General features: G+C 51.3%; 1 protein-coding gene across 2 annotated transcripts in view; it reads right to left on the bottom strand.

The window, feature by feature from the left end:
* Positions 1 to 23956, bottom strand: part of LOC140410392 (phospholipase A2, minor isoenzyme-like) — a 61632-nt gene extending 37676 nt beyond the window's left edge. For both annotated transcript variants that reach the window (XM_072498468.1, XM_072498460.1), the window contains exons 1-3: positions 23888 to 23956; positions 16621 to 16780; positions 14051 to 14178 (exon numbers count right to left, since the gene is read on the bottom strand). In XM_072498468.1, the coding sequence (XP_072354569.1) occupies positions 14051 to 14178; positions 16621 to 16780; positions 23888 to 23921 (322 nt within the window). In that variant the 5' untranslated portion in view covers positions 23922 to 23956. The remainder of the gene's footprint in view (positions 1 to 14050; positions 14179 to 16620; positions 16781 to 23887) is intronic.
* Positions 23957 to 26509: the final 2553 nt, after the last annotated feature.

Raw genomic sequence — 26509 nt, 5'->3', positions numbered from 1 at the left:
ATGGGACAGGTTTGAGTTGGCACTCAGCACCCCCTCCTCCCGGTCTGTGCCCATAGGGCCCTGGGGTTCACCTTGGGACAGAGGGGCAGCTGATTCGAGCCCCGGATGCCCCTGCATCATCTGGCTCTGCGAGCCCTGGCGGTTCCCCATGGTCTGCACCATCGTGTCGTTACCCTCAGCGATGCTCATCAGTGACTGGGCCATGCTCTGCAGCACCTCGGCCATGTCCACCTGCAACTGGGAGAAGCTCCGCAGGGCCTCGACCATTGCCATCTGAGAGCGGGACATGTCCCACAGCACCTCATCAAGGTCAGTCTGATACTGGGTCACATCCCCCAGCGAGGCGGACATTCTGCTGAGACCACCAGCCATGACTGTCACTGACTGTGCCACGCCTTGGACACCTTCACTAATGGTGCCGACATCGTGCACCAGGCTCTCCACTGCGGTCGCCACCCTAGCAGTGTTGGCCTCGGTGTCCCTCATTGCGGCGCCATCTCCTGCGCTCGTAGCCTCTGGGACTACGCCAATCAGCTATGGATCTGCTGGAGTGACACTGACATCTCGCTCTGAATATCACGGCTGCACCTTAATGTCTTCATCAGCTCTGAGTCCTCTGCATCACAGGCTCAGCATCAGGCTGGGACCCAGTTGGGACCTGGGATCCAGCAGCCCTCCGACTGCTGCCTTGCCTGGGGTTTCCTGCCTCCACCTGATGTGCATCAGCAGCAGTGTGGTGCTCACCAGATTGTGCCCCAGAAGCCTGACCACTAACATGTGCCACCGAGGTGTCTGTATCTGCGCTGGTGGAGGGTGGGGATGTTAGCTGTGCCGTGACTATAACAGTTGCATCCTCAGAGGTCTCCTCCGAGGTGTTCTCCTCGGAGTCAGGAGAAGGGACCGCCTGGGGTGGGCCGGCGCCGTTGGTTGGATGACCTGCGGGAGAATGGACATGTGGTCAGTGGGAGGGGTGGGTTAGTCAGTAAGGCAATAACAGCTCACGTTTGACAAGTCCTCCGGGTGAAGCCTGGTGGAGCCTCACCTCTGCGGCGTCCGCCAGTCTCCGCGTGGGTGACTGATCTGTTCTTGGCCACCCCAGTCACCTCCAGGGCAGGTTCCTCGAAGGAGGTGAGAATTCTAAAGTCTGGGCCATCTCCCACCGATTATTGGAGAGCTTTTCCTGAGGAGACACAGAGAGGACACAGTGGTGGGGGAGCGGTGTGAAGGGAGAGTTGAGGGGGGGGGGGGGGTAGAAGGGGGAGGAGGTGGAGGAAGGGTTGGGGATTGCGCAGGGAGTTGGGGGAGGGGAAATGCTCCCTTGGGGGGGGAGCGGCGGGGGGGGGGGGGGGGTGTCGGTGTCTATTGACTCATGCTGCCCGGTGTCGGTCTTTGACCTTCTTACGGCACTGAAGGCCAGTGCTCCTGGCCACACTCCCCGAGCTGACAGCTGCCGCCACCTCATCCCAGGCAGCACTGGCTGCCTTGTGGCTGATTCTCTGTGACCCTCGGGGAAATAGGACAACCCTCCTGGCCTCCATGGCATCTAGCAGCCTCCCCAGGTCAGCATCCCCGAATCGTGAGGCCGATCTTCTCGGTACCATTATTGCGAGCTGGCTGGGGCTGGCTGAGCAAGTGCAGCTTAAGTGCTGCTCAACCTTGCTAAAAATGGAAAAAAAATGAAAATTGCTTATTGTCACAAGTAGGCTTCAAATGAAGTTACTGTGAAAAGCCCCTAGTCGCCACATTCCGGCGCCTGTTCGGGGAGGCTGTTATGGGAATCGAACCGTACTGCTGGCCTGCCTGGGTCTGCTTTCAAAGCCAGTGATTTAGCCCTGTGCTAAAGTGGGGGTCTGGCGAGCGCGGTGCCGGCGAATCAGCTGGCGAGCTTTCATTTGCGACAAGAAGCCCGTGACCAATTAACATTGAATTGCGTTGCCGGCCTCGCTGGGACGAGCGCCGGGAAGCTCGCAGCAATTCGCACTCGCGACCACACTTATGAAATTTTTCTGGAGCCCTGAGTCTCCCAAGCGGAGAATTTTGCCCATAGCTTTTAAGTTTTTTATTACTTTTTCTTTGCTTACTGTGTTTGATTCTTGTATTTATGATGATTGTTTGTTATTATGGAAAATGTTATGAACATACTTTATGAAAACAAAAGTATTTTAGAAGAGAAAGGCAAAATGGAATTATGTGGAGTCTGTGTGGGTAGAGTTGAGGAACCACAAATGCAAAAAAACCATAATGGGAGTTATGTACAGGCCTCCTAACAGTGGTCAGGACCGGGGGCACAAAATGCACTACGAAACAGAAAGGGCATGTCAGAAAGGCAAGGTCACAGTGATCATGGGGGACTTCAATATGCAGGTGGACTGGGTAAATAATGCTGCCAGTGGACCCAAGGAAAGGGAATTCATTGAATGTTTACAGGAGGGTTTTTGGAACAGCTTGTGATGGAGCCCACGAGGGGACAGGCCATTCTGGACTTAGTGTTATGTAATGAGCCAGACTTGATTAAAGATCTTAAAGTAAGGGAGCACTTAGGAGGTAGTGATCATAATATGGTAGAATTCAATCTCCAATTTGAAAGAAAGAAGGTAGAATCAGATGTAAAGGTGTTACAGTTAAATATAGATGTGGAGATGCCGGCGTTGGACTGGGGTGAGCACAGTACGAAGTCTTACAACACCAGGTTAAAGTCCAACAGGTTTGTTTCGATGTCACTAGCTTTCGGAGCGCTGCTCCTTCCTCAGGTGAATGAAGAGGTATGTTCCAGAAACACATATATAGACAAATTCAAAGATGCCAAACAATGCTTGGAATGCGACCATTAGCAGGTGATTAAATCTTTACAGATCCAGAGATGGGGTAACCCCAGGTTAAGGAGGTGTGAATTGTATCAAGCCAGGACAGTTGGTAGGATTTTGCAGGTCAGATGGTGGGGGATGAATGTAATGCGACATGAATCCCAGGTCCCGGTTGAGGCCGTACTCATGTGTGCGGAACTTGGCTATAAGTTTCTGCTCGGCGATTCTGCGTTGTCGCGCGTCCTGAAGGCCGCCTTGGAGAACGCTTACCCGGAGATCAGAGGCTGAATGCCCTTGACTGCTGAAGTGTTCCCCGACTGGAAGGGAACATTCCTGCCTGGTGATTGTTGCGCGATGTCCGTTCATGCGTTGTCGCATGGTCTCGCCAATGTACCACGCTTTGGGACATCCTTTCCTGCAGCGTATGAGGTAGACAACGTTGGCCGAGTTGTCTACCTCATACGCTGCAGGAAAAGATGTCCCGAAGCGTGGTACATTGGCGAGACCATGCAGACGCTGCGACAACGAATGAACGGACATCGCGCAACAATCACCAGGCAGGAATGTTCCCTTCCAGTCGGGGAACACTTCAGCAGTCAAGGGCATTCAGCCTCTGATCTCCGGGTAAGCGTTCTCCAAGGCGGCCTTCAGGACGCGCGACAACGCAGAATCGCCGAGCAGAAACTTATAGCCAAGTTCCGCACACATGAGTGCGGCCTCAACCGGGACCTGGGATTCATGTCGCATTACATTCATCCCCCACCATCTGGCCTGCGAAATCCTACCAACTGTCCTGGCTTGATACAATTCACACCTCTTTAACCTGGGGTTACCCCATCTCTGGATCTGTAAAGATTTAATCACCTGCTAATGGTCGCATTCCAAGCATTGTTTGGCATCTTTGAATTTGTCTATATATGTGTTTCTGGAACATACCTCTTCATTCACCTGAGGAAGGAGCAGCGCTCCGAAAGCTAGTGACATCGAAACAAACCTGTTGGACTTTAACCTGGTGTTGTAAGACTTCGTACTGAGTTAAATAAAGGTAACTACAGGGGCATGCGGGAGGAACTGATGAAAATCCACTGGGAGCAGAGCCTAGTGGGAAAGACAGTAGAACAGCAATGGCAGGAGTTTCTGGGAGTAATTGAGGACACAGTACAGAGGTTCATCCCAAAGAAAAGAAAGGTTATCAGAGGGGGGATTAGGCAGCCATGGCTGACAAAGGAAGTTAGGGAATGCATCAAAGCAAAAGAGAAAGCCTATAATGTGGCAAAGAGTAGTGGGAAGTCAGAAGATTGGGAAGACTACAAAAACAAACAGAGGATAACAAAGAGAGAAATAAGGAAAGAGAGGATCAAATTTGAAAGTAGGCTAGCCAGTAACATTAGGAATGATAGTAAAAGTTTCTTTAAATACATTAAAAACAAATGGGAGGCAAAAGTTGACATTGGGCCGCTCCAAAATGACGCTGGTAATTTTGTGATGGGAGACAAGGAAATAGCTGAGGAACTGAATAAGTACTTTGCGTCAGTCTTCACAGTAGAAGACATGAGTAATATCCCAACAATTCCGGCGAGTCAGGGGGCAGAGTTGAATATGGTAGCCATCACAAAGGAGAAAGTGCTAGAGAAACTAAGAGGTCTAAAAATTGATAAATCCCCGGGCCCAGATGGGCTACATCCTAGAATTCTAAAGGAGATAGCTGAAGAAATAGTGGAGGCGTTAGTTATGACCTTTCAAAAGTCACTGGAGTCAGGGAAAGTCCCAGAGGATTGGAAAATCGCTGTTGTAACCCCCCTGTTCAAGAAGGGAACAAGGAAAAAGATGGAAAATTATAGGCCAATTAGCCTAACCTCGGTTGTTGGCAAGATTCTAGAATCCATTGTTAAGGATGAGATTTCTAAATTCTTGGAAGTGCAGGGTCGGATTAGGACAAGTCAGCATGGATTTAGTAAGGGGAGGTCGTGCCTGACAAACCTGTTAGAGTTCTTTGAAGAGATAACAAATAGGTTAGACCAAGGAGAGCCAATGGATGTTATCTATCTTGACTTCCAAAAGGCCTTTGATAAGGTGCCTCACGGGAGACTGCGGAGTAAAATAAGGGCCCATGGTATTCGAGGCAAGGTACTAACATGGATTGACGATTGGCTGTCAGGCAGAAGGCAGAGAGTTGGGATAAAAGGTTCTTTTTCGGAATGGCAACCGGTGACGAGTGGTGTCCCTCAGGGTTCAGTGTTGGGGCCACAGCTGTTCTCTTTATATATTAACGATCTAGATGATGGGACTGGGGGCATTCTGGTTAAATTTGCCGATGATACAAAGATAGGTGGAGGGGCAGGTAGTATGGAGGAGGTGGGGAGGCTGCAGAAAGATTTAGACAGTTTAGGAGAGTGGTCCAAGAAATGGCTGATGAAATTCAACGTGGGCAAGTGCGAGGTCTTGCACTTTGGAAAAAAGAATAGAGGCATGGACTATTTTCTAAACGGTGACAAAATTCATAATGCTGAAGTGCAAAGGGATTTGGGAGTCCTAGTCCAGGATTCTCTAAAGGTAAACTTGCAGGTTGAGTCCGTAATTAAGAAAGCAAATGCAATGTTGTCATTCATCTCAAGAGGTTTGGAATATAAAAGCAGGGATGTACTTCTGAAGCTTTATAAAGCATTAGTTAGGCCCCATTTAGAATACTGTGAGCAATTTTGGGCCCCACACCTCAGGAAGGACATACTGGCACTGGAGCGGGTCCAGCAGAGATTCACACGGATGATCCCAGGAATGGTAGGCCTAACATACGATGAACGTCTGAGGATCCTGGGATTATATTCATTGGAGTTCAGGAGGTTGAGGGGAGATCTAATAGAAACTTACAAGATAACGAATGGCTTAGATCGGGTGGATGTAGGGAAGTTGTTTCCATTAGCAGGGGAGACTAGGACCCGTGGGCACAGCCTTAGAATAAAAGGGAGTCACTTTAGAACAGAGATGAGGAGAAATTTCTTCTGTCAGAGAGTGGTGGGTCTGTGGAATTCATTGCCACAGAGGGCGGTGGAGGCCGGGACCTTGAGTGTCTTTAAGACAGAAGTTGATAAATTCTTGATTTCTCGAGGAATTAAGGGCTATGGAGAGAGAGCAGGTAAATGGAGTTGAAATCAGCCATGATTGAATGGTGGAGTGGACTCGATGGGCCGAATGGCCTGACTTCCACTCCTATGTCTTATGGTCTTATGGAATCAGTACTTGCACTGGCTCTCCTCAATATATATAGAACATGGAACATACAGTGCAAAAGGAGACCATTCGGCCCATCGAATCTGCACCGACCCGTAACCCAATAACCCCTCCTAATCTTTTTGGTCACTAAGGGCAATTTATCACACAGTCCAAAGATGTGGGTTTCCTCCCACAGTCCAAAGATGTGCGGGTTAGGTGGATTGGCCATGCTAAATTGCCCATAGTGTCCAAAATTGCCCTTAGTGTTGGGTGGGGTTACTGGGTTATGGGGATAGGGTGGAGGTGTAGACCTTGGGTAGGGTGCTCTTTCCAAGAGCCGATGCAGACTCGATGGGCCGAATGGCCTCCTTCTGCACTGTAAATTCTATGATCACGGCCAATCTACCTAACCTGCACATCTTTGGACTGTGGGAGGAAACCGGAGCACCCGGAGGAAACCCACGCAGACACGGGGAGAACGTGCAGACTCCGCACAGACAGTGACCCAGCGGGGAATCGAACCTGGTGCCCTGGCGCTGTGAAGCGACAGCGCTATCCACTTGTGCTACCGTGCTGCCCACCTTCCCATAAAGTCATGGCTCCTCATATATGTTGGTGACTTGGCCCTGGCGTTGCAGGATAAGGAACATCAGGACATTGAGAAAAGACTCATTGAAGATCTATATTCTCCGGAAGCCTACTTCAGAAAATAGAGGGCTGGATTCTCCGCTAATTTGGGGATTTCCTAACGGCGTGGGGCTGCCCACATTGAGAAACCCCACTGGCCGGCTGCAGGACGGAGAATTCCGTTGCCAGTGGGTGCGCGCCGCACCAGAAAACAGGAGCAGCGGGATGGAGTATCCTGCCCAGAGACTTTGACAAACACTACCATGACTGCTTTTCGAGCCTCCCACCTGGACAACTCAAAGGCCAGGGAAGGACTTCATATCGAGTTCTGTGATCGACCACTCACTCACAACCTAATGGCAATATATCTTGGCATCACTCTTGCCCAAACATTGACCCACCGGCAACATTGCCTAGTACAAAGGTATTTTCCCCCAGCCTGTATTCAAACTTTATTTGCATATCAGTATCTTAAAGAAGAATTATTTTTCTGATTATATTGCTTGTTCTTGCCCGAACAAATATTTTTATTATTTGAACTGGAGGTTGGATTAGATAGAACTGCAGAGCCACAGGGGTTTACAACACAGATTAAGACCATTCAGCCTATTGCATCTCTGTGGTAGTATGCATTAGGGGTCATGTGGGACTGTGAAGCCATGATGTCATTGGCTGACAGATCCCGGGTCCTGGTTGGACGTTGACCTCTAGCTCCGCCCTGAAGGTGGAGTATAAGTACCTGGAGTCCTCCCCCGCAGGCAGTCTACTACTGAACTGCGGGGGAAACAGTCACGCTTAATAAAGCCTCATCGACTTCACTCTATTCGTCTCTCGGAGTCTTTGTGCGCTACAATTTATTAAGCGTGACTGTTTCCCCCGCAGTTCAGTGGTAGACTTTTTAGTGCTGCGAACGCCGTCTGGAAATCCTCTGCGTCTTCGATGAGAGAGAAAATCTCCGTGCTTAACCTCGAGTGCAGGACCTGTAGTTTTTGGTCTTCTGTGACCCGGCCGGTGGCTGTTCTGAGGTAGGCCTCAAAACAAGTCTGCCAGTGCTTGAAAGCTGCTGCCGCGTTCACTGCATGGGGGCTGATCCTCAGGCATTCCGGGATGATCCTGAGCTCCATAGTCCTTTAGTCACGCTTAATAAATTGTAGCGCACAAAGACTCCGAGAGACGAATAGAGTGAAGTTGATGAGGCTTTCCCAGTAAACCAGATCTACGCTCGCTATCAACTCGCAACGAGACGGCAAAGTCCCGGAGAATCGATAGATGAATTCTACGCCGCACTACTAATTTTGGGACGAGCCTGCAGCTGCCCGTCGGTGAACGCAAATGAACACACGGACATGTTAATGCGCGATGCTTTTGTGGCAGGTATGAACTCCTCCCAAATCCGCCAAAGACTTCTAGAAAAAGAGTCGCTAGGACTCTCAGAGGCACGGGCCCTAGCAGCCTCCCTAGACGTGGCCGCGCGAAATACCCGCGCCTACGGCCCCGACCGCGCGGCAGCCTATTGGGCTCTGTACGTACCCGTCGCGACAAACCCACCCCCTCCCCCGGACACCACACAGGCTTGCGCGGTCCAAACGCCAAGTCGCACCGGGGGCGCCCGCTGCTATTTCTGCGGCCAGGCGAAACACCCCCGGCAGCGCTGCCCGGCCCGCGCAGCGATCTGCAAGAGCTGCGGGAAAAAGGGCCATTTCGCTGCTGTGTGCCGGTCCCGCGAGGTCGCCGCTGTCCCGGGAGAACAGGGAGCCCTGCACGCCGTTTACGCTCCCCAACCCCCCCAGCGCCCCATGTATGACCCGCAGGCGCAGCCACTCTGGGTCCCGACCACCGCAGTCCCGGGAGAACAGGGAGCCCTGCACGCCGCATACGCTCCCCAACCCCCCGCGCCCCATGTATGACCCGCCGGCGCTACCACTTTGGGTCCCGACCACTGCTCTCCCCGGAGAAGAAGGAGTTCTGCGCGTCTCTAACCCCCCCCAAACGCCCCCCCGCGCCCCATGTCTGACCCGCCGGCGCTACCAATTTGGGTCCCGACCACCGCTGTCCCCAGAGATGAGGGAGCCCCGCGCGTTCCTAACGCTCCCCAAACGCCCCCAGCGCCCCATGTGCGACCCGCAGACGCCGCCATTTTGGGTCCCGGCCACCACGAGGGGAGGAAGGGCGCCGCCATCTTGGACCACCCCAGACCTGTACGACGCATGGGGGCGGCCATTTTGTCCACCCCCGCCGCCATCTTGTGACCCCCCAGCCATGTGCGATGCATGGGGGCAGCCATTTTGTTCACCCCCGACGCCATCTTGGACGGCAACAACGGACCCCAGTATCGACGGCTCCACGGGGTTCGAAGAAGACGCTCAACTACTACAACCACGTCTCGCTTCAATGACGCTGGACCAAGCTCGGCCCCGGACACTCCAGACGACGATGACAACGGTGCTGATAAACGGGCACGAGACACCATGCGTAGTCAACTCCGGGAGCACGGAGAGCTTCATCCACCCCGACACGGTAAGACGCTGTTCTTTGACCACCCATCCCAGCGCACAAAAGATTTCCCTAGCTGCAGGATCCCACTCCATACAGATCAAAGGCTTCTGCATAGTTACCCTAACGGTGCAAGGGAGGGAGTTCAAAAACTACAGGCTCTACGTCCTTCCCCAACTCTGCGCCCCCACATTACTGGGATTAGACTTCCAGTGCAATCTACAGAGCCTAACCTTCAAATTCGGCGGCCCAATACCCCCACTCACTATCTGCGGCCTCGCAACCCTCAAGGTGCAACCCCCGTCCTTGTTTGCAAACCTCACCCCGGATTGCAAACCCGTCGCCACTAGGAGCAGACGGTACAGCGCCCAGGACCGGACCTTCATTCGGTCCGAAGTCCAGCGGCTACTAAAGGAAGGCATAATCCAGGCCAGCAATAGTCCCTGGAGAGCACAGGTGGTAGTAGTAAAGACAGGGGAGAAGCAAAGGATGGTCATAGACTATAGCCAGACCATCAACAGGTACACACAACTAGACGCGTACCCTCTCCCCCGCATATCCGACATGGTCAATCGGATTGCCCAATATAAAGTCTTCTCCACCGTGGACCTCAGGTCCGCCTACCATCAGCTCCCCATCCGCCCAAGTGACCGCAAGTACACAGCCTTCGAGGCAGACGGGCGATTATACCATTTCCTAAGGGTCCCATTTGGCGTCACAAACGGGGTCTCGGTCTTCCAACGAGAGATGGACCGAATGGTTGATCAACACGGGTTGCGGGCCACGTTCCCGTATCTCGACAATGTAACCATCTGCGGCCACGATCAGCAGGACCACGACGCCAACTTCCAAAAATTCCTCCAGACCGCTAAAGCCTTGAACCTCACGTACAACGAGGACAAGTGCGTTTTCAGCACAAACCGGCTGGCCATCCTGGGATACGTAGTGCACAATGGGATAATAGGCCCCGACCCCGAACGTATGCGCGCCCTCATGGAATTTCCCCTCCCGCACTGCTCAAAAGCCCTGAAACGCTGCCTGGGGTTCTTTTCATACTACGCCCAGTGGGTCCCCCAGTACGCAGACAAGGCCCACCCCCTAATACAGGCCACGACCTTCCCTCTGTCGACAGAGGCTTGCCAGGCCTTCAGCCGCATCAAAGCGGATATCGCAAAGGCCACGATGCGCGCCATCGACGAGTCCCTCCCCTTCCAGGTCGAGAGCGACGCCTCCGACGTAGCTCTAGCGGCCACCCTTAACCAAGCGGGCAGACCTGTGGCCTTTTTCTCCCGAACCCTCCACACTTCAGAAATCCGCCACTCCTCAGTGGAAAAGGAAGCCCAAGCCATAGTGGAAGGTGTGCGACATTGGAGGCATTACCTGGCCGGCAGGAGATTCACTCTCCTCACGGACCAACGGTCGGCAGCCTTCATGTTCGATAATGCACAGCGGGGCAAAATCAAAAACGACAAGAACTTAAGGTGGAGGATCGAGCTCTCCACCTTCAACTACGAGATCTTGTATCGTCCCGGAAAGCTGAACGAGCCGTCCGATGCCCTATCCCGCGGCACATGTGCCAACGCACAAATTAACCGCCTCCAAACCCTCCACGAGGACCTCTGCCACCCGGGGGTCACTCGGTTTTACCACTTTATCAAGTCCCGCAACCTCCCATACTCCTTAGAGGAGGTCCGTACAGTCACAAGGAACTGCCACACCTGCGCAGAGTGCAAACCGCATTTTTTCAGGCCGGATGGTGCGCACCTGATTAAGGCTTCCCGCCCCTTTGAACGCCTTAGTCTGGATTTCAAAGGACCCCTCCCCTCCACCGACCATACTTCCTTAATGTGGTGGACGAGTACTCCCGCTTCCCATTCGCCATCCCCTCTTCTGACATGACCGCGGCCACAGTCATTAAAGCCCTGAACACCATATTCACACTGTTCGGTTGCCCCACATACGTCCACAGCGACAGGGGGTCCTCCTTCATGAGTGACGAGCTGCGCCAGTTCCTGCTCAGCAACGGGATAGCCTCGAGCAGGACGACCAGCTACAACCCCCGGGGGAATGGGCAAGTAGAGAGGGAGAACGGCACGGTCTGGAAGACCGTCCTACTGGCCCTACGGTCCAGGGACCTCCCAGTTTCACGGTGGCAGGAGGTCCTTCCGGACGCCCTCCACTACATCCGGTCACTACTGTGTACTAGCACTAACCAAACGCCTCATGAGCGCCTCCTTGTCTTCCCCAGGAAGTCCTCCTCTGGAACGTCGCTGCCGACCTGGCTGGCGGCCCCAGGACCCATCTTGCTCCGAAAGCACGTGCGGGCGCACAAGTCGGACCCGTTGGTCGAAAGGGTTCACCTCCTTCACGCGAACCCGCAGTACGCTTACGTGGAGTACCCCGACGGCCAACAGGACACGGTCTCTCTGCGAGATCTGGCGCCCGCCGGCAACACACACACCCCCCCGACACCAATCACCCAACCCCCCCCCTTCCTGCCACCGCCGCACCCCGCGACCGCCCCCTTCCCAGGAGGATCAGTCCTCCTCCCAGGCCCGACCAGGAATGAAGCCCAAGCTGAAACCGTAAGGCTCCCGGAGACGACAACACCGGAACAAGCACCACCACCACCACCGGGGCCGAGGCGATCGACACGGACGACCAGACCGCCCGACCGACTCGTGGCGTTGATCTAACAGTACAATATGTGGACTTTTAACGAGAACATTTTGTCTTTTCCTGACGATTACTGTAAATAGTTTGAGAAAAAAAAAACCTTGTACATACTGTAATAACATGCGAAAGTTTTCCTCCCAGGACCAGCCTTGTAAACCCTTACCACCATGCGAAGCATCACCCCGCCGGGTTCATTTTTAACAAGGGGTGAATGTGGTAGTATGCATTAGGGGTCATGTGGGACTGTGAAGCCATGATGTCATTGGCTGACAGATCCCAGGTCCTGGTTGGACGTTGACCTCTAGCTCCGCCCTGAAGGTGGAGTATAAATACCTGGAGTCCTCCCCCGCAGGCAGTCTACTACTGAACTGCGGGGGAAACAGTCACGCTTAATAAAGCCTCATCGACTTCACTCTATTCATCTCTCGGAGTCTTTGTGCACTACAATCTCTATCAGCTCTTGTCTACAATCACATGCTAACTTTTCTTCACTGGTCTCTTCCCACAGCTTCCATGGCTTTCAATACTTAACCAGTTTTCTGTAAAAGATGCGGTAGTTTCTGCCTTAAACCTCACTGTGCCAAAACATTCTGTATTCCAATAGCCACAAGATGCACAAGAGCACACAATGTTATCTTCACAACAATATTATTCACAAAAGGGGACATGTAGGGCGGGATTCTGTGATCCTGAGGCTAAGTGTTGACCCTGCCGGAAATGCCATCGCGTTTCCCGACGTTGTCAACATGGCCCCAGGATCAGCAAATCAGCAATTCTGACCCCCTACAGGGGGCCAGCACAGCACTGGAGCGGTTCACGCCGTTCCAGCTGCTGATCCCGGCGTCAACTGGTCGCTGCGGGATCTGCGCATGCGCAGTGGCACCAGCGCCAATGCACACATGCACAGTGGCTCCCTTCAACACTCCGGCCCCGACGCAACATGGACCAGGGCTAAAGGGGCTGGCGCGGAAGAAAGGAGGCCCCCAGCCAGAGAGGCTGGCCCGCCAATCGGTGGGCCCTGATCACGGGCCAGGCCACACCAGAGGCCCCCCGCCCTGGGGTCGGACTCGCCCCCCCCCCCCCCCCCAACAGGCCGCCCCCAGACCCTTCCATGTCGAGTTCCTGCCGGCTGAGAGCAGGTGTAGACGGGGCCGGTGGGACTCGGCTTTTTTACGGCGGCCGCTTGGCCCATCCTGCGGCAATTGGAGAATCGCGTGCCGGCTTCGGGGCAGCATGGCGCGATTTGCACCGGTCTCCGGCCCGGCCCCAGGCTGAGAGAATCCCGCCCATACTTTCGGAGACTTTTGCTGTGGCCTCGCTACACTTAAGCTTTGGAATATCTGATGGATCAACTAGTAAGTGCATTGCCTAATGTGGAACTGAGCCAGTTTGATCCCCAGTCTTGTGATGAGTGAATTAACCTAAGCAAGCCCTGCTGGTGATAAGAGTGGCAGCCGGGGGGGGGGGGGGGGGGGGGGGGGAGAGCTATAATGGGCTTAGGTGTGATGTTTCCCATGGAATAGCAGCCTCACAGGCAACCCTCACACCTGATAGATGGCCCACAGGTGAGAATTTGTTGCCCAGGAGAATACAACAGTTTTAGAGTAAGGTGATGTCACCAGGGGCTGGGTGCTGGAAGGACAGTACTTATCTCATAAGATTCTCCAGTTTCTTGACAGTTTTCCCCTACCAAGGTGACCACAGGGAGTAAACCTATAAGTCACATGACAGACCGATAGCAAACTTTATCATGAATCAGTGCAATGAAGATCAGCTGTATAGCCTTGGTAGACTATATAGACAGAGCACTGCCAACTTGGTGAATGCAAGGAAGGTGGCTTGGAGAGTGAAGAATTTGCTGTGTGCTTATTGCTGCCCTCAGGCTCTACGAAAAGCCTGATTTGGATTGAACTTTGGCCTATGTGAGAACCCATACTGGTAATCTGACTGTCACTGTTATATACTGTGTTGAAATTTTCCTGGGAAATGGATTAGCTGTCCAGGTTTAAATAAGGATAGGCCGTCTGTAAAGTTAGGCTCAGAGAAGTGCTAGGTGTTTAATTCCTTTCTCTTCTGTTTTGCTGAGTATCTGAAGACCTTTAAATAAACGTTCAGTTTTTGATTTTTGGACAACTGTGTTAGCTATTGAACTGGGTGAACTCCACCCCACCTATCAGCATCCACAGCCCCCTGCGATATCACAGTCGGAATGGCAGAAGGTTAAAGGGAGATGTACTTACGGCCGCAGGTGGCAATGCCCCCAGAACAGGAGTATTTGTACAGCTTGATGTAGGGGTTGTCATAGATTGGCCGGCATTCCTTAACGTTGCTGGTACCTCCATAGCAAAGATCATGGACCTGGCAGCATCTGAATTAATACACGGGGGGAGGGGGGAATCTGTTAGTCACTAATAATAATAATAATCATTATTGTCACAAGTAGGCTTACATTAACACTGCAATGAAGTTACTGTGAAAAGCCCCTGGTCGCTACATTCCGGCACCTGTTCGGATACACAAAGGGAGAATTCGGAATGTCCAAATTACCTAACAACGCGTCTTTCTGAGCTTGTGGGAGGAAATGGGAGCACCCGGAGGAAATCCACACAGACACAGGGAGAACGTGCAGACTCTGCACAGTGACCCAAGCCGGGAATCGAACCTGGGACCTTGGCGCTATGAAGAACATCATAACAAAACAATCAGCATCCCAGCTCTGGATTCAGATTCCAATCTTCAATCTCCATTTTCAGGCATCTGAATCCTGCAATTGCATGGAGCCGCAATACACATTTGTGTGCACTATTCCCCTCATCCTAATCTTGTCCACACCTGCCAAAAGCACTAGCCTGTCAACTCTGGATTCAGATTCCAATCTTCAATTCCACGTCCCTAGAAAAGAGAAGGCCAAGGGGTGATCTGATTGAGGTCTATAAAATTATGGAGGGGTTTTGTTAGGGTAGATTGTGACGGGTTTAGGTTCACCGGACCCGAAAACACTATCTACAAACCTATTATTAAGGTTAAGCCACTAAAAGAGGGAAATCTTTCTCTCCTAAGACTCAGAATAGCTCTCACAAAGGGAGGATGCCTTGGTTTCTCTTATCAGATATTGATGGATCTTGTGGGCTAAAAATGTATTTGCATCGTTTTTTGGGGGATCGCAATTCACAACCTGGCAGTGCCAGTCCCCTTGGAGATAGGCAGCAGAAAGATTTGGTGCTCTGACCTCATTACCATTATTACAGCCCTGTGCTGCTGATGTCCTCTTTGCACTGCCAACTTCTCCTGCACTCAACAGGGGGGGAGGGGGAGTTGCAGTGGCAGCAATGCCACAAGAATTCTAAAACCTCACCCTGGTGGCCAAGGTCAGTGAATGTATCTTCACATGGTTCCTCTCAGCCACCAACACCACCAGCCTCTTATTCTGCTCAATGCACCAAATTCCCATCACTCACCCAACAGCACCCCTTGGTATTGAAGACTCCTGCCTACTCACACACCCACCTCTCGCTGCCCCCACAAACTGTCAGCTTTTCAGAACCCAAACACAGTGCTACACAATAACTGTGATTCTTCCCTCTGTGTTTTGCAGGATAAGGGTAGCATACAATGGAAAGGAACAGAGGAGAGCCGTGGGGTATAGGGATAACTTTGTCTCCTGAACCCTACAGAGGTGATGGCCTTCAGCATCATTGAGCCATCTGCAACAGAGCCCATTGCATCCAGCATCACTGAGAATATTGAGGGTGATACTATCGTCCTGTCTTATGGCCCATTTATCAACCCCAGCTCACCCACCACTGCTACCTGCCATGATGAAAAAGCTGCTGGTGGTATAACCTTCCACCTCATGGACCTCACACCAACTTTCCTCTTTGGTTTTCCTGCTTTCAGTCACCCAGAAATTGTCACCGGCCCAACCACAGCAGGCCTAAGGCAAAAGAGTGTGCAACAGCCCTGGACTAATGAAGGGGCCCTGTCAATTGAGCTGACACTCGTATTACGAGCTCAAATACTGACACTGCACATACCTTGAAGGCTAGTAGAGAGCTGGGGTCAGGATGCGCAGAGTCATCCGCCAAAAGTAGATTGCAATCAGGCCAGGGGTAAAGGATGGTTGGTATGCCAGCTCACAGGAGGGCACAGTCACAGATGAATTCTGCTGCAGAGGACTCAGATGAATACCTCTATGGGGCAGTATACAGGAGAGTACGAATAGGCACACACAGCAGGCTGCTGGATGCAAGAAGGAGTCCAGTCTCAAGTTGGCAGAGGGCATCACACTGCACACCCGAACAAAGCAAAATTAGGGAGAGCTGTAGAAACGGATTTTGCACACCATTCGTTTTCCTGTCGTTTTCTCCTTTGAAATTCGAAAATTCCTGTCCATCATGTCCTGGACATACAAGGGGAGTGGGAGCATGGGAAAATCATCAACTCTAAGTAACACACCACCTCAAGTTGGGAATATACAATCATTCCTTCATCATCGTTGGGCCAAAAGCCTGGAACATTCTCATCTAACAGCACGGTACGAGTACCTGACCACACAGCTCACCACCATCTTAGGGGTAATTAGGGATGGAAAATAAATGCAGGCCTCGCTTGTGATGCCCATATCCCAAGAATTTTTTTTTAAAAGGCTCAAATGCTTCTCCCACTCTTCTTAAAAATGTTGATTGACACACGGCTAGGCACTTGTACCTGCTCCAATTCTTCTCATTAAGTGAACATGGGTTCTCCTCTGCACAACATCCCACTTTCTCTTTAATCCTCCATCCCAGTTAACAGAAAGAGCTCACATTACCTGTCCAGTTCATCGACTGGAATTCCAGACCCTCCAAATCCACAGTAACATCCATAATCGCTGTAGTCAAAGACAGGGCGGCTGTTTGGAACAACACACTTGATCATGTTGTGAAACTGCCAGATGGCATTGGGCCGAAAACCTTCTCCAAGGAGGGCACCTGAAACACAGAAATGGGCCAATCAACTTAGATTCTCCTCCACACTGAGATCCGGGGCTTCTAACATTCAGAGCTCACATTTCTACAACGTCTTCTGTGGCTTCAAGATGTCCCCAAGTGTGTTATCACCAATGAAGTGTTGTCACTGGCGTAATGTAGGGAAACTGTTATAAGCTGCCTGCTTACCACTGGCTGGGGACTAATGGCAATCCTACAATCCTTTGGGAGTATGAGCTTCCCCAATGGGGGGGGGGGGCGGGCGGATAAATCATTAGCAGATTCTCTGCATAAATAAAGCTAGCCAGTTTGAAACCAGCTAGAGAGGAGTGAGCAGCAAGGAGTTGCTGTGTTGTATATATATGTTATTGGAAATAAATGTTATTTCTTTCTATCCTTCAACTTGTGCTGGATTCTTCATGGCCCTCACAAAACTGGCGATGAGGGTTAAAGTGGATAGCTGTCTACGCTGTTGAAGCCACCTCCCTGGATTTTTGTTGGATACAGGTTGGAAGTTGTTTTCCTGTTACACCATGTCTCTGTATGGACGTTTGGATGATTTTGATGCTGCGCTGGAAAGTTGGAACCAGTACACACAACGGATGCGTTACTATTTCCGGGCAAACAACATCACCGAAAATGAGCGCCGGGTGGTCATTTTGCTCACCGCCTGTGGCCCGCATACATTTGGGGTGATTAGGAGCCTTACGTACATAGCTGCGCCGGACACCAAGGTGATTGATGAACTTGTGAACTTAGTGGGGCAACATTTTAACCCAACCCCATCCACGATAGTCCAGCGTTACCGGTTTAATACCGCTGAGAGGACCCCAGGAGAATCCCTTGCAGAGTTTCTATCCAGGCTACGCAGGATTACGGAGTACTGTGACTATGGTGAGACCTTGTCAGAAATGTTATGCAACCATTTGGTTTGCGGTATTAACAATGCGGCCACCCAGAGAAAGTTGTTAGCTGAGCCAACATTGACTTTTCAACAGGCCATTCAAATAGTATTGTCCCGAGAGAGCGCAGAACAGGGAGTGCAGGAGCTACAGGGAATGGAGGTGCACGCCTTGGGGCGCAACCCCTTCCATCCAAAAGCATCTCCCCGCACCACTGTGGTACCTTGGACGGGGCGACGTCCGGATCGACGCCAGTGGCCGTCGGACGTTCCTCCCCGAAGGGAGCCTTCTCCAGAACCAATGGATGAGAAGCTATGTCCGTGTCGGACTTGTGGGCGCCGAGCCCGTCGCGGACGCCGGTCCTGGAGGCGCCAGAGGCGCCGTCATTCCGACAGAAACTGGGGCCAGCCCAGGGGCCGTACCTTCCATTTGAATGAACTGCGGCGACTACTCCCGAGGACGTGGAGACGGAGGACGACTGCCTGCAGCTGCATTGTGTGGCAGCTCCCCGTGTGGCCCCCATTAAGGTGACAGTATGGGTCAATGGTCACCCACTTGAGATGGTGTTGGACACTGGCGCAGCGGTCTCCATGATCGCCCAGAGGACTTTTGACCGCATCAAGCAGAGAATACAGACCCTTACATTAACCGACACACAGGCCAGGTTGGCCACCTACAATGACCCCTGTTGCTTATGGACGCCAATAGGGGAGTTTCCCACTTACTGCGGTGGGCGGCGACGGGCCCAGCCAGTTGGGTTGGGACTGGTTGCGCTCTTTGCGGCTGCAGTGATAGCACACCCTCCAAACAGGTTCTGGAGGGTTGACGGAGGTACTAGGACGCTACCCAGATGTATTCCAGCCTGGTTTGGGGAAAATAAAAGGGGACGTAGCCCGTATCCAAGTCGAACCAGGAGCCGCGCCGCGCTATTTCCAGGTGCGCCCGGTGCCTTACGCCTTGCTCGAGAAGGTAGAAGGGGAGCTCACTCATTTGGAGACCTTGGGTATTATCAGGCCCGGACGTTTCGCTGACTGGGCAGCACCAATTGTACCTGTAATGAAGCCAGATGCCATAGTTCGCTTGTGCGGCGACTATAAACTTACAGTGAATATGGCTCCCCGGCTCGACCGATATCCAATGCCTCGCATAGAGGATCTCTACATGAAGCTTGCAGGCGGGCTCTCGTTCACGAAATTAGATATGCGTCACGCCTACCTACAGTTGGAGCTGGACCTTGCCTCCCGGCCATCTGTAACTATTAATACACACCGGGGCCTGTATGAATATACACGGTTGCCTTTTGGGGTATCCTCTGCCTGCACTATTCTTCAACGCGTCATGGAGGGCATCTTGAGAGGTTTACCGCGTGTCGCTGTCTACTTAGACGACGTTTGGTTACAGGGAGGTCGGAAAAGGAGCATTTGGAAAATTTGGCGGCTATCCTTTGACGCTTTTCAGAGGCTGGAGTCCGTTTACGTCGCAGAAAATGCAGGCGAAGGAAGTAGTCTACCTGGGTTATCGGGTGGACCGCGAAGGTTTGCACCCCGTCGCAGAGAAGGTGCGTGCAATTCAACAGGCCCCCGCCCCGACTGACACTTCGCATCTTCGTTCTTTTCTCGGCCTCGTAAGCTATTAGGGGAAGTTCCTCCCCAATCTACGCTGGCCCCGTTGCACCTTCTGCTAAAGAAGAATCACACCTGGGGTTGGGGTCAGCCGCAAGAAACCGTTTTTCGCCGGGTAAAACAATAATTGTCGTCGTCTGGGTTACTAACCCACTATGATCCTGGAAAGCCTTTGCTCATCACGTGTGATGCATCCCTGTACGGTATTGGGGACGTCCTGTCCCACAAGATGGAGGACGGGGCCGAGCAGCCGATAGCTTTCGCCTCCCGCACATTGACTGCAGCGGAAAAGAAGTATGCGCAGATGGAGAAGGAGGGCCTGGCAGTGGTCTTTGCAGTGAAACGCTTCCACCAGTATGTGTATGGCCGCCACTTCACTATCGTGACTGATCATAAGCCTCTGCTGGGACTTTTCAGAGAGGATAACCCAATACCGCCCATTGCTTCTGCACGGATCCAGCGCTGGGCTTTGTTGCTCCCTGCCCACGAGTATTCTCTGGAGCACAAACCAGGAAAGCAGATAGCGAATGCCGACGTACTGAGCCAATTGCCTTTATCGACCGACCCCATGTCGACCCCCACGACCGGTGAGGTGTTAGCAACCCTAACTTTTATGGACTCCTTGCCTGTCACAGCATCACAGATCCGTGAGTGGACCCAGACAGAGCCAGTCCTGTCAAAGGGTCGGCACATAGTCCTGTATGGTGGGCAGCATAGACAGCTCCCAGGCGAGTTGCGGGCATTTTCCTCCAAGCTGTCAGAATTTAGCGTGGAAGACGGTATCCTCTTGTGGGGGACGTGTGTGATTGTCCCAGAAAAAGGACAGGAGCTGATACTAAGGGACTTGCACAGTGGGCATCTGGGTGTGACCAAAATGAAAATGTTGGCCCGGAGTTATGTCTGGTGGCCAGGCCTCGACACCGACATTGAGAAGGTGGCCCAAAACTGCTCCATTTGCCAGGAGCATCAGAAGCTTCCGCCGGCCGCGCCCCTACATCACTGGGAATGGCCAGGGCGGCCTGGGGCACGCTTACATGCGGATTTCGCCAGCCCTTTTCAAGGATCCATGTTCCTTCTATTAATCGATGCCCAGTCTAAATGGTTAGAGGTGCATAAGATGGTAGGCACAACGTCCTACGCAACAATCAAGAAGATGCGTTTGTCTTTCAGTATGCATGGCCTCCCCGAGGTGCTGGTCACGGATAACGCACTCCATTCACAAGTGAGAAGTCTACAAGGTTCATGAAGGTGAACGGCATACGCCATATCCGCACCGCTCCATACCAACCGGCTTCCAATGGGTTGGCGGAGTGCGCAGTGCAGACATTCAAACGAGGCCTAAAGAAGCAGTCTTCCGGGTCTATGGACACGAAACTGGCTCGTTTTTTGTTTTCATATAGGACCACTCCACATGCGGTGACTGAGGTAGCTCCCGCAGAACTCCTAATGGGCCGGAGAATTCGCACCCGCTTTAGCATGGTTTTCCCGGACATTGGCGCAAAAGTACGCCGCACACAAGAACGACAGGGACAGGGTTTTTCTCAGCATCAGCCGATTCGGCAGTTTGCGCCCGGTGACCCAGTGTTCGTTCGAAATTTTGCTGGTGGTGCCCAGTGGGTCCCTGGCGTTATCTTTCGCCGAACGGGCCCTATCTCTTACCAGGTGCAAGCCCAGGGTCATCTCCAGCGCAAACATGTAGACCACGTTCGGTCCAGAAGACCATCTCTTCCAAAGATTCCCCGCCCCCGGAGCTCATTTCTACAGCCACAGAGACCAGACACAGTGGAGAGTATTCCTCACAATCTTCCTCTGGTGCCTCACTCAAAGCCTGCGCAGGTTGTTGCAGAATCGCGTGGAGATAGAGCCGCCAAGATGACGGAGGTAACGGACTCCAACTCCGAGATGGAGACACAGGACGCTTCAGAGGGGGAGTCCTCAAGCCCACAGGCCGTGGATGTACAACCGTTACGCCGTTCATCACGGAAGCGCTGTTCCCCGTCTTGCTACATGCCGCCTGATCCAGCGCCTCGTGCAAATGGTGTCTGGCCTGCGGCAAAACGAGTCCGATGCCCTCCTTCGCCAGTGGATTCCTTGGACTTTGGGGGGGGAGGGATGTTATAACCTGCCTGCTAACCACTGGCTGGGGAGTAATGGCAATCCCACAATCCTTTGGGAGTATGAGCTTCCCCAATGAGGGGGGGCGGAGAAATCATTAGCAGATTCCCTGCATAAATAAAGCTGGCCAGTTTGGAACCAGCTAGAGAGGAGTGAGCAGCAAGGGAGTTACTGCTGCTATTGTATATATATGTTATTGTAAATAAATGTTATTTCTTTCTATCCTTCAACTCGTGCTGGATTCTTCATGGCCCTCACAAAAGAAACCCAGCCAATCTATGCACAGCAAGGTTCCACAGACAGTAAGTGGGATAATGACCAGATAAACCTGCCTTCGGGATGATTGTTGAGAAATAAATGTTGGCCAGTACAGCAGAGAGAACTCCGCTACTCTCCTTTGCATCCAGCTGAGAGGGCAGACATGAGAGGACCTCATCCAAAAGATGGCACCATTGACAGTGCTGCACAGGCAGGTCAGCCATGTTTATGTGCTCAGTGTGTAGAGCCTTCCGACTCAGAGGTGAGACTGCTTAAATTGAAGCTAGACTGACACTTGTATGCCACAAATAATATTCTACAACTTTCTATTAGGATGTTGTTTTGAGCTTCCCGAATGGTTCAGTGTGTCAGTCGCACAGTGCTCTGCAGTACTGGACCATGCTCACCAGAGTGGCCTGGGTTTGACTCTTGATTTGGACTGAGTGAGTGGGTCTCACCTCATGCAGCTCTGGTAACACTATAGCATTTCTGTGCATGGCCAGAGTTTCCCAAGCTGACAGTGATCCTTGCTGGTAGGGACAAGCATCTGCTTGTGGGCATTAGAATGGGTACTAGGCACAGCCGTGAGGTCTCGCGATGTATTAGCCAGACAACAATCACTGCCTCAACTCAAACATGGATACATAAGAGAGCAGTCAAGTGCCGTGAAAATGTACCCAAACATTAATCAATGCCTTCCTGGGACAAGCAGAGAAGAACGGGGGTTTGACTTCCTATATCTATTTAGCCATTTATATCTACTGGTCGTCTGTACTCATCTGCCTGGTTTGGGTCTATCTTTCCAGTGACAGTAAGAGAATATCCTGCATTGACTTTTCTTCTCGTGCCCATGCTGTCACCTCCGGAGTTCCCCAAGGAGCTATCCCTTGGCTCCTTGCTGTTTCTCATCTACAAATTGCCTCTTCCTCATATCATCAGTAAATACTCCTTCTGCACTGTAGCAATTCCATGTACACAGATAACACCCAGCTCTACCACCCCACCACCCCTCTTAATCCCGCCTCTGTCTCTAATTTGTCACAATGTTTGTCCAGTATTGGATGAGCAGAAATTCCTTCTAACTAAATATTGGTAAATCTGAATCCATTGTCTTTGGGTCGAGCCACTGACCCCCATCCCCCCTCGTTGGTCATGTTTGAAGCTGAACCAAACTGTTGCAACCTTGGCTTTGAGATCAGCTTCTGTCTCCAAAACTACTCCATCACCACTCGATTTCACCTCCACAATATCACCCATTCCCAACCCTCTCGGCCAGCCTTGCACTTTCTGTAAACTTGAGCTCATCCAAAACCCTGCTGCCCGTAGCTTAACTCGCACCAAATCCCATTCGCCCATCACCTCTGCACTCACTGAGCTGTATTTGCTCCTGTTCCAGTAACAGCTCAATTTTAAACTTTACGTCCTGATGCGCGATCAATTACACTCAAGACGAAGTGATTTCATAACTGAAGGCTTTAATCTACTAGAATTTGTTCCCCAGCAGCTTCGGTACAGAAAGTGAAGGCTGCTGGGACGGCACCGTTTCTTATACTCCGCCTGTCAGGGCGGAGCTACGTAACAACAGCCAATGGTAGACTCCTGGGTCTAACCAATGGTCATCAGCCTCTTAGGTACCGCAATACCTGGTACTACCACACATCCATGTTTTCAAATTCCTCCTCTCCCCTCCCTATCTCTGTAACTTCCTCCAGCCCTACAATCCTCCAAGATCTCTATGCTCCCATAATCCTGGTCTCTTGTTCGTCCCTGATTTTCATCGCTCCATCACAGGCAGCTATGCCTTCAAATACCACAATTCTAAAGTCTGGAATCATCTCTCTGCCTCGCGCCTCTCTCTCTAACTTCAAGGGAGTCCCCAGAATCTACCTCTTGATCGAGTATTGGGCTACCTGTCCTAATATCTCCTTGCCTGTCTTGATGTCAAATTTTGTTTGAGAACGCTCCTGTAAAGCACCTTGGGATGTTTTACGGGTCATATATAAATTAAAGTTGTTGTTGTATTGAAAAATGAAATGAAATGAAAATCCCTTATTGTCACAAGTAGGCTTCAAATGAAGTTAACAGGTTATTTTTATAAAGGCAGTCAGCCATAAGTTATTGCTTATTATTAGATGAAAAGTCAATTTTCTGAACTAAACAGACTCTCTGCATAAACAGCCTCTGTGCACTCGTTAATCATCTCCATTTCTTACCAGTAAGCAGAGAAGCGAAAAGCAGGCACCACATGTTTTCCCTCTTGTGGAAGCAACTGAATTGTAGACTCAAAAGAATTGCAAGGGAGGAGCCCAGAGACTGATGATAAACTTTATACCTAGACGCTGACCTTCAGAGTTCAAAAGAACTCGTGTGACCGACCCAGAAGCTGGCTGGACAGGTGGGCCCCTTCACAGACAGTGAAAGGGCAAACTAATCAAATCCTTGTTGACAGCTTCAGTGAACTGTCCTGTTGGTGTTCTGGCCTGCAACAGCAAATAACTGGAATGATGCTGACATACCGAATAACCATTGGTTGCTGTCAGAATCTCACTTTGTAACTTTGACGAACATAAACTTGACTAGCATAAGCTCAAGCAATATAACTTTGATCAGTATTAGCTCAACCACTATGAACTTAATCTCCATAACTTCAATAAGTATTGCCTCAACCAGTAAACTTTAACCACCATTACTGCAGTCAGTAAATTAAGAACTTGCCCTCAAGACACCCCAAAATGCTTCAGTCCGTGAGTTCCTGTTGAGTGTAGTCGTGGTGTCAATCAGTCTACCTTTGGCTAATCTAATTTAAGACAGCATAACTGTAACCAGTATGGCTTTGGCCAGTATAACTGCAAACCTGTTACTGTAAGCTACTTAAATGGACTGTGGGCGGTACGGTGACACAGTGGTTAGCACTGGTGCTTCACAGCGCCAGGGATCGGGTTCAATCCTGGCCTCGGGTGACTGTCTGTGTGGAGTTTGCACAATCTCCCCGTATCGGTATGGGTTTCCTCCGGGTGCTCTGGTTTCTTTCCACAATCCAAAGATGTGCAGGTTAGGTGGTTTGGCCATGTTAAATTGACCCTTAGTATCCAGGGATGTGTAGGTTAGGTTAAGGGATTATTGGGATAGGGCAGGTAAGTGGATTTGGTGGAGTGCTTTTTCAGAGGGTCGGTGTGGACTCAATGGGCCAAATGGCCTCCATCTGTGCTGTGGGAATTCTCTGGCTGGTGCAGGCATGATGGAGTGAGGGGTCTCTTTTTATCGTGCTGTAAAACTCTATGACTCTATGAAAGCTACCAAAGAGTGCACAAACACACAGGAAATCTAAATTTTCTTCCTGATTCTTCCATAACTGCCCTGTCACCCCAATGATATCTAAAATAAATCGTTATTCTTGCCAACTGCATTAAGACCATAAGACATAGGAGCGGAAGTAAGGCCATTCGGCCCATCGAGTCCACTCCACCATTCAATCATGGCTGATTTCAACTCCATTTACCCGCTCTCTCTCCATAGCTCTTAATTCCTCGAGAAATCAAGAATTTATCAACTTCTGTCTTAAAGACACTCAACGTCCTGGCCTCCACCGCCCTCTGTAGCAATGAATTCCACAGACTCACCACTCTCTGGCTGAAGAGATTTCTCCTCATCTCTGTTCTAAAGTGACTCCCTTTTATTCTAAGGCTGTGCCCCTGGGTCCTAGTCTCCCCTGCTAATGGAAACAACTTCCCTACATCCACCCAATCTAAGCCATTCATTATCTTGTAAGTTTCTATTAGATCTCCCCTCATCCTCCTAAACTCCAATGAATGTAATCCCAGGATCCTCAGACGTTCATCGTATGTTAGGCCTACCATTCCTGGGATCATCCGTGTGAATCTCCGCTGGACCCGCTCCAGTGCCAGTATGTCCTTCCTGAGGTGTGGGGCCCAAAATTGCTCACAGTATTCTAAATGGGGCCTAACTAATGCTTTATAAAGCTTCAGAAGTACATCCCTGCTTTTATATTCCAAGCCTCTTGAGATGAATGACAACATTGCATTTGCTTTCTTAATTACGGACTCAACCTGCAAGTTTACCTTTAGAGAATCCTGGACTAGGACTCCCAAGACCCTTTGCACTTCAGCATTATGAATTTTGTCACCGTTTAGAAAATAGTCCATGCCTCTATTCCTTTTTCCAAAGTGCAAGACCTCGCACTTGCCCACGTTGAATTTCATCAGCATTGCCATGGTTTTGAATCCCAATTTTGCTCAACCCATGTTGGTCAGTTCTCCATTGGATTGCCAGACTGGCTCGCCCAGGTGATGAGGTACTGCATTCAGATTAGCTGGAGCTGAAAGAAGGTATTCTGTGATGGACTAGTTTACCCTGGTATGGAAGACAGTGAAACATGTGTCGGCGGGCTTCTCCATTCCTGAGACACCGGGGCAGGATTCGTGGACTTCCACGACAGCAAAACTGGCGCCGTCCCTGGACCGATTTAGCGACTGTGGAGGTGCTAGCACCGGCACCATGTGAAACACCATCGATTCAAGTGAGAAACGGTACGGGATTCTCCGGGTCTGTGATTGACGCTCGGGCAAGCTGCAGCCACATATACACATTACACTCCCCACACACTCATCCCAGCCAACAAGATGGCACTGATTGTACTGGAGCGCGCCCATCCAGCTGATGGGTCGGCTGGGGCCAGAGGGCACAGTCAGTGGCGTGCACAGCTGCATGGTTGTCTTGCAGGCAGCAGCAATGCTCCATGCTCATCCACAGCGATCCCACAAACCACCTCCTGGCCACTCCCGCTACTCCCCCCTGGCCCTGGAATAGGCCCCACG

Source organism: Scyliorhinus torazame, chromosome 1 (assembly GCF_047496885.1).
Source record: "Scyliorhinus torazame isolate Kashiwa2021f chromosome 1, sScyTor2.1, whole genome shotgun sequence".
Lineage (NCBI taxonomy): Eukaryota > Metazoa > Chordata > Chondrichthyes > Carcharhiniformes > Scyliorhinidae > Scyliorhinus > Scyliorhinus torazame.
Note: the sequence above shows the minus strand (reverse complement) of the source record. Positions and strands in the feature narration are given on the sequence as shown.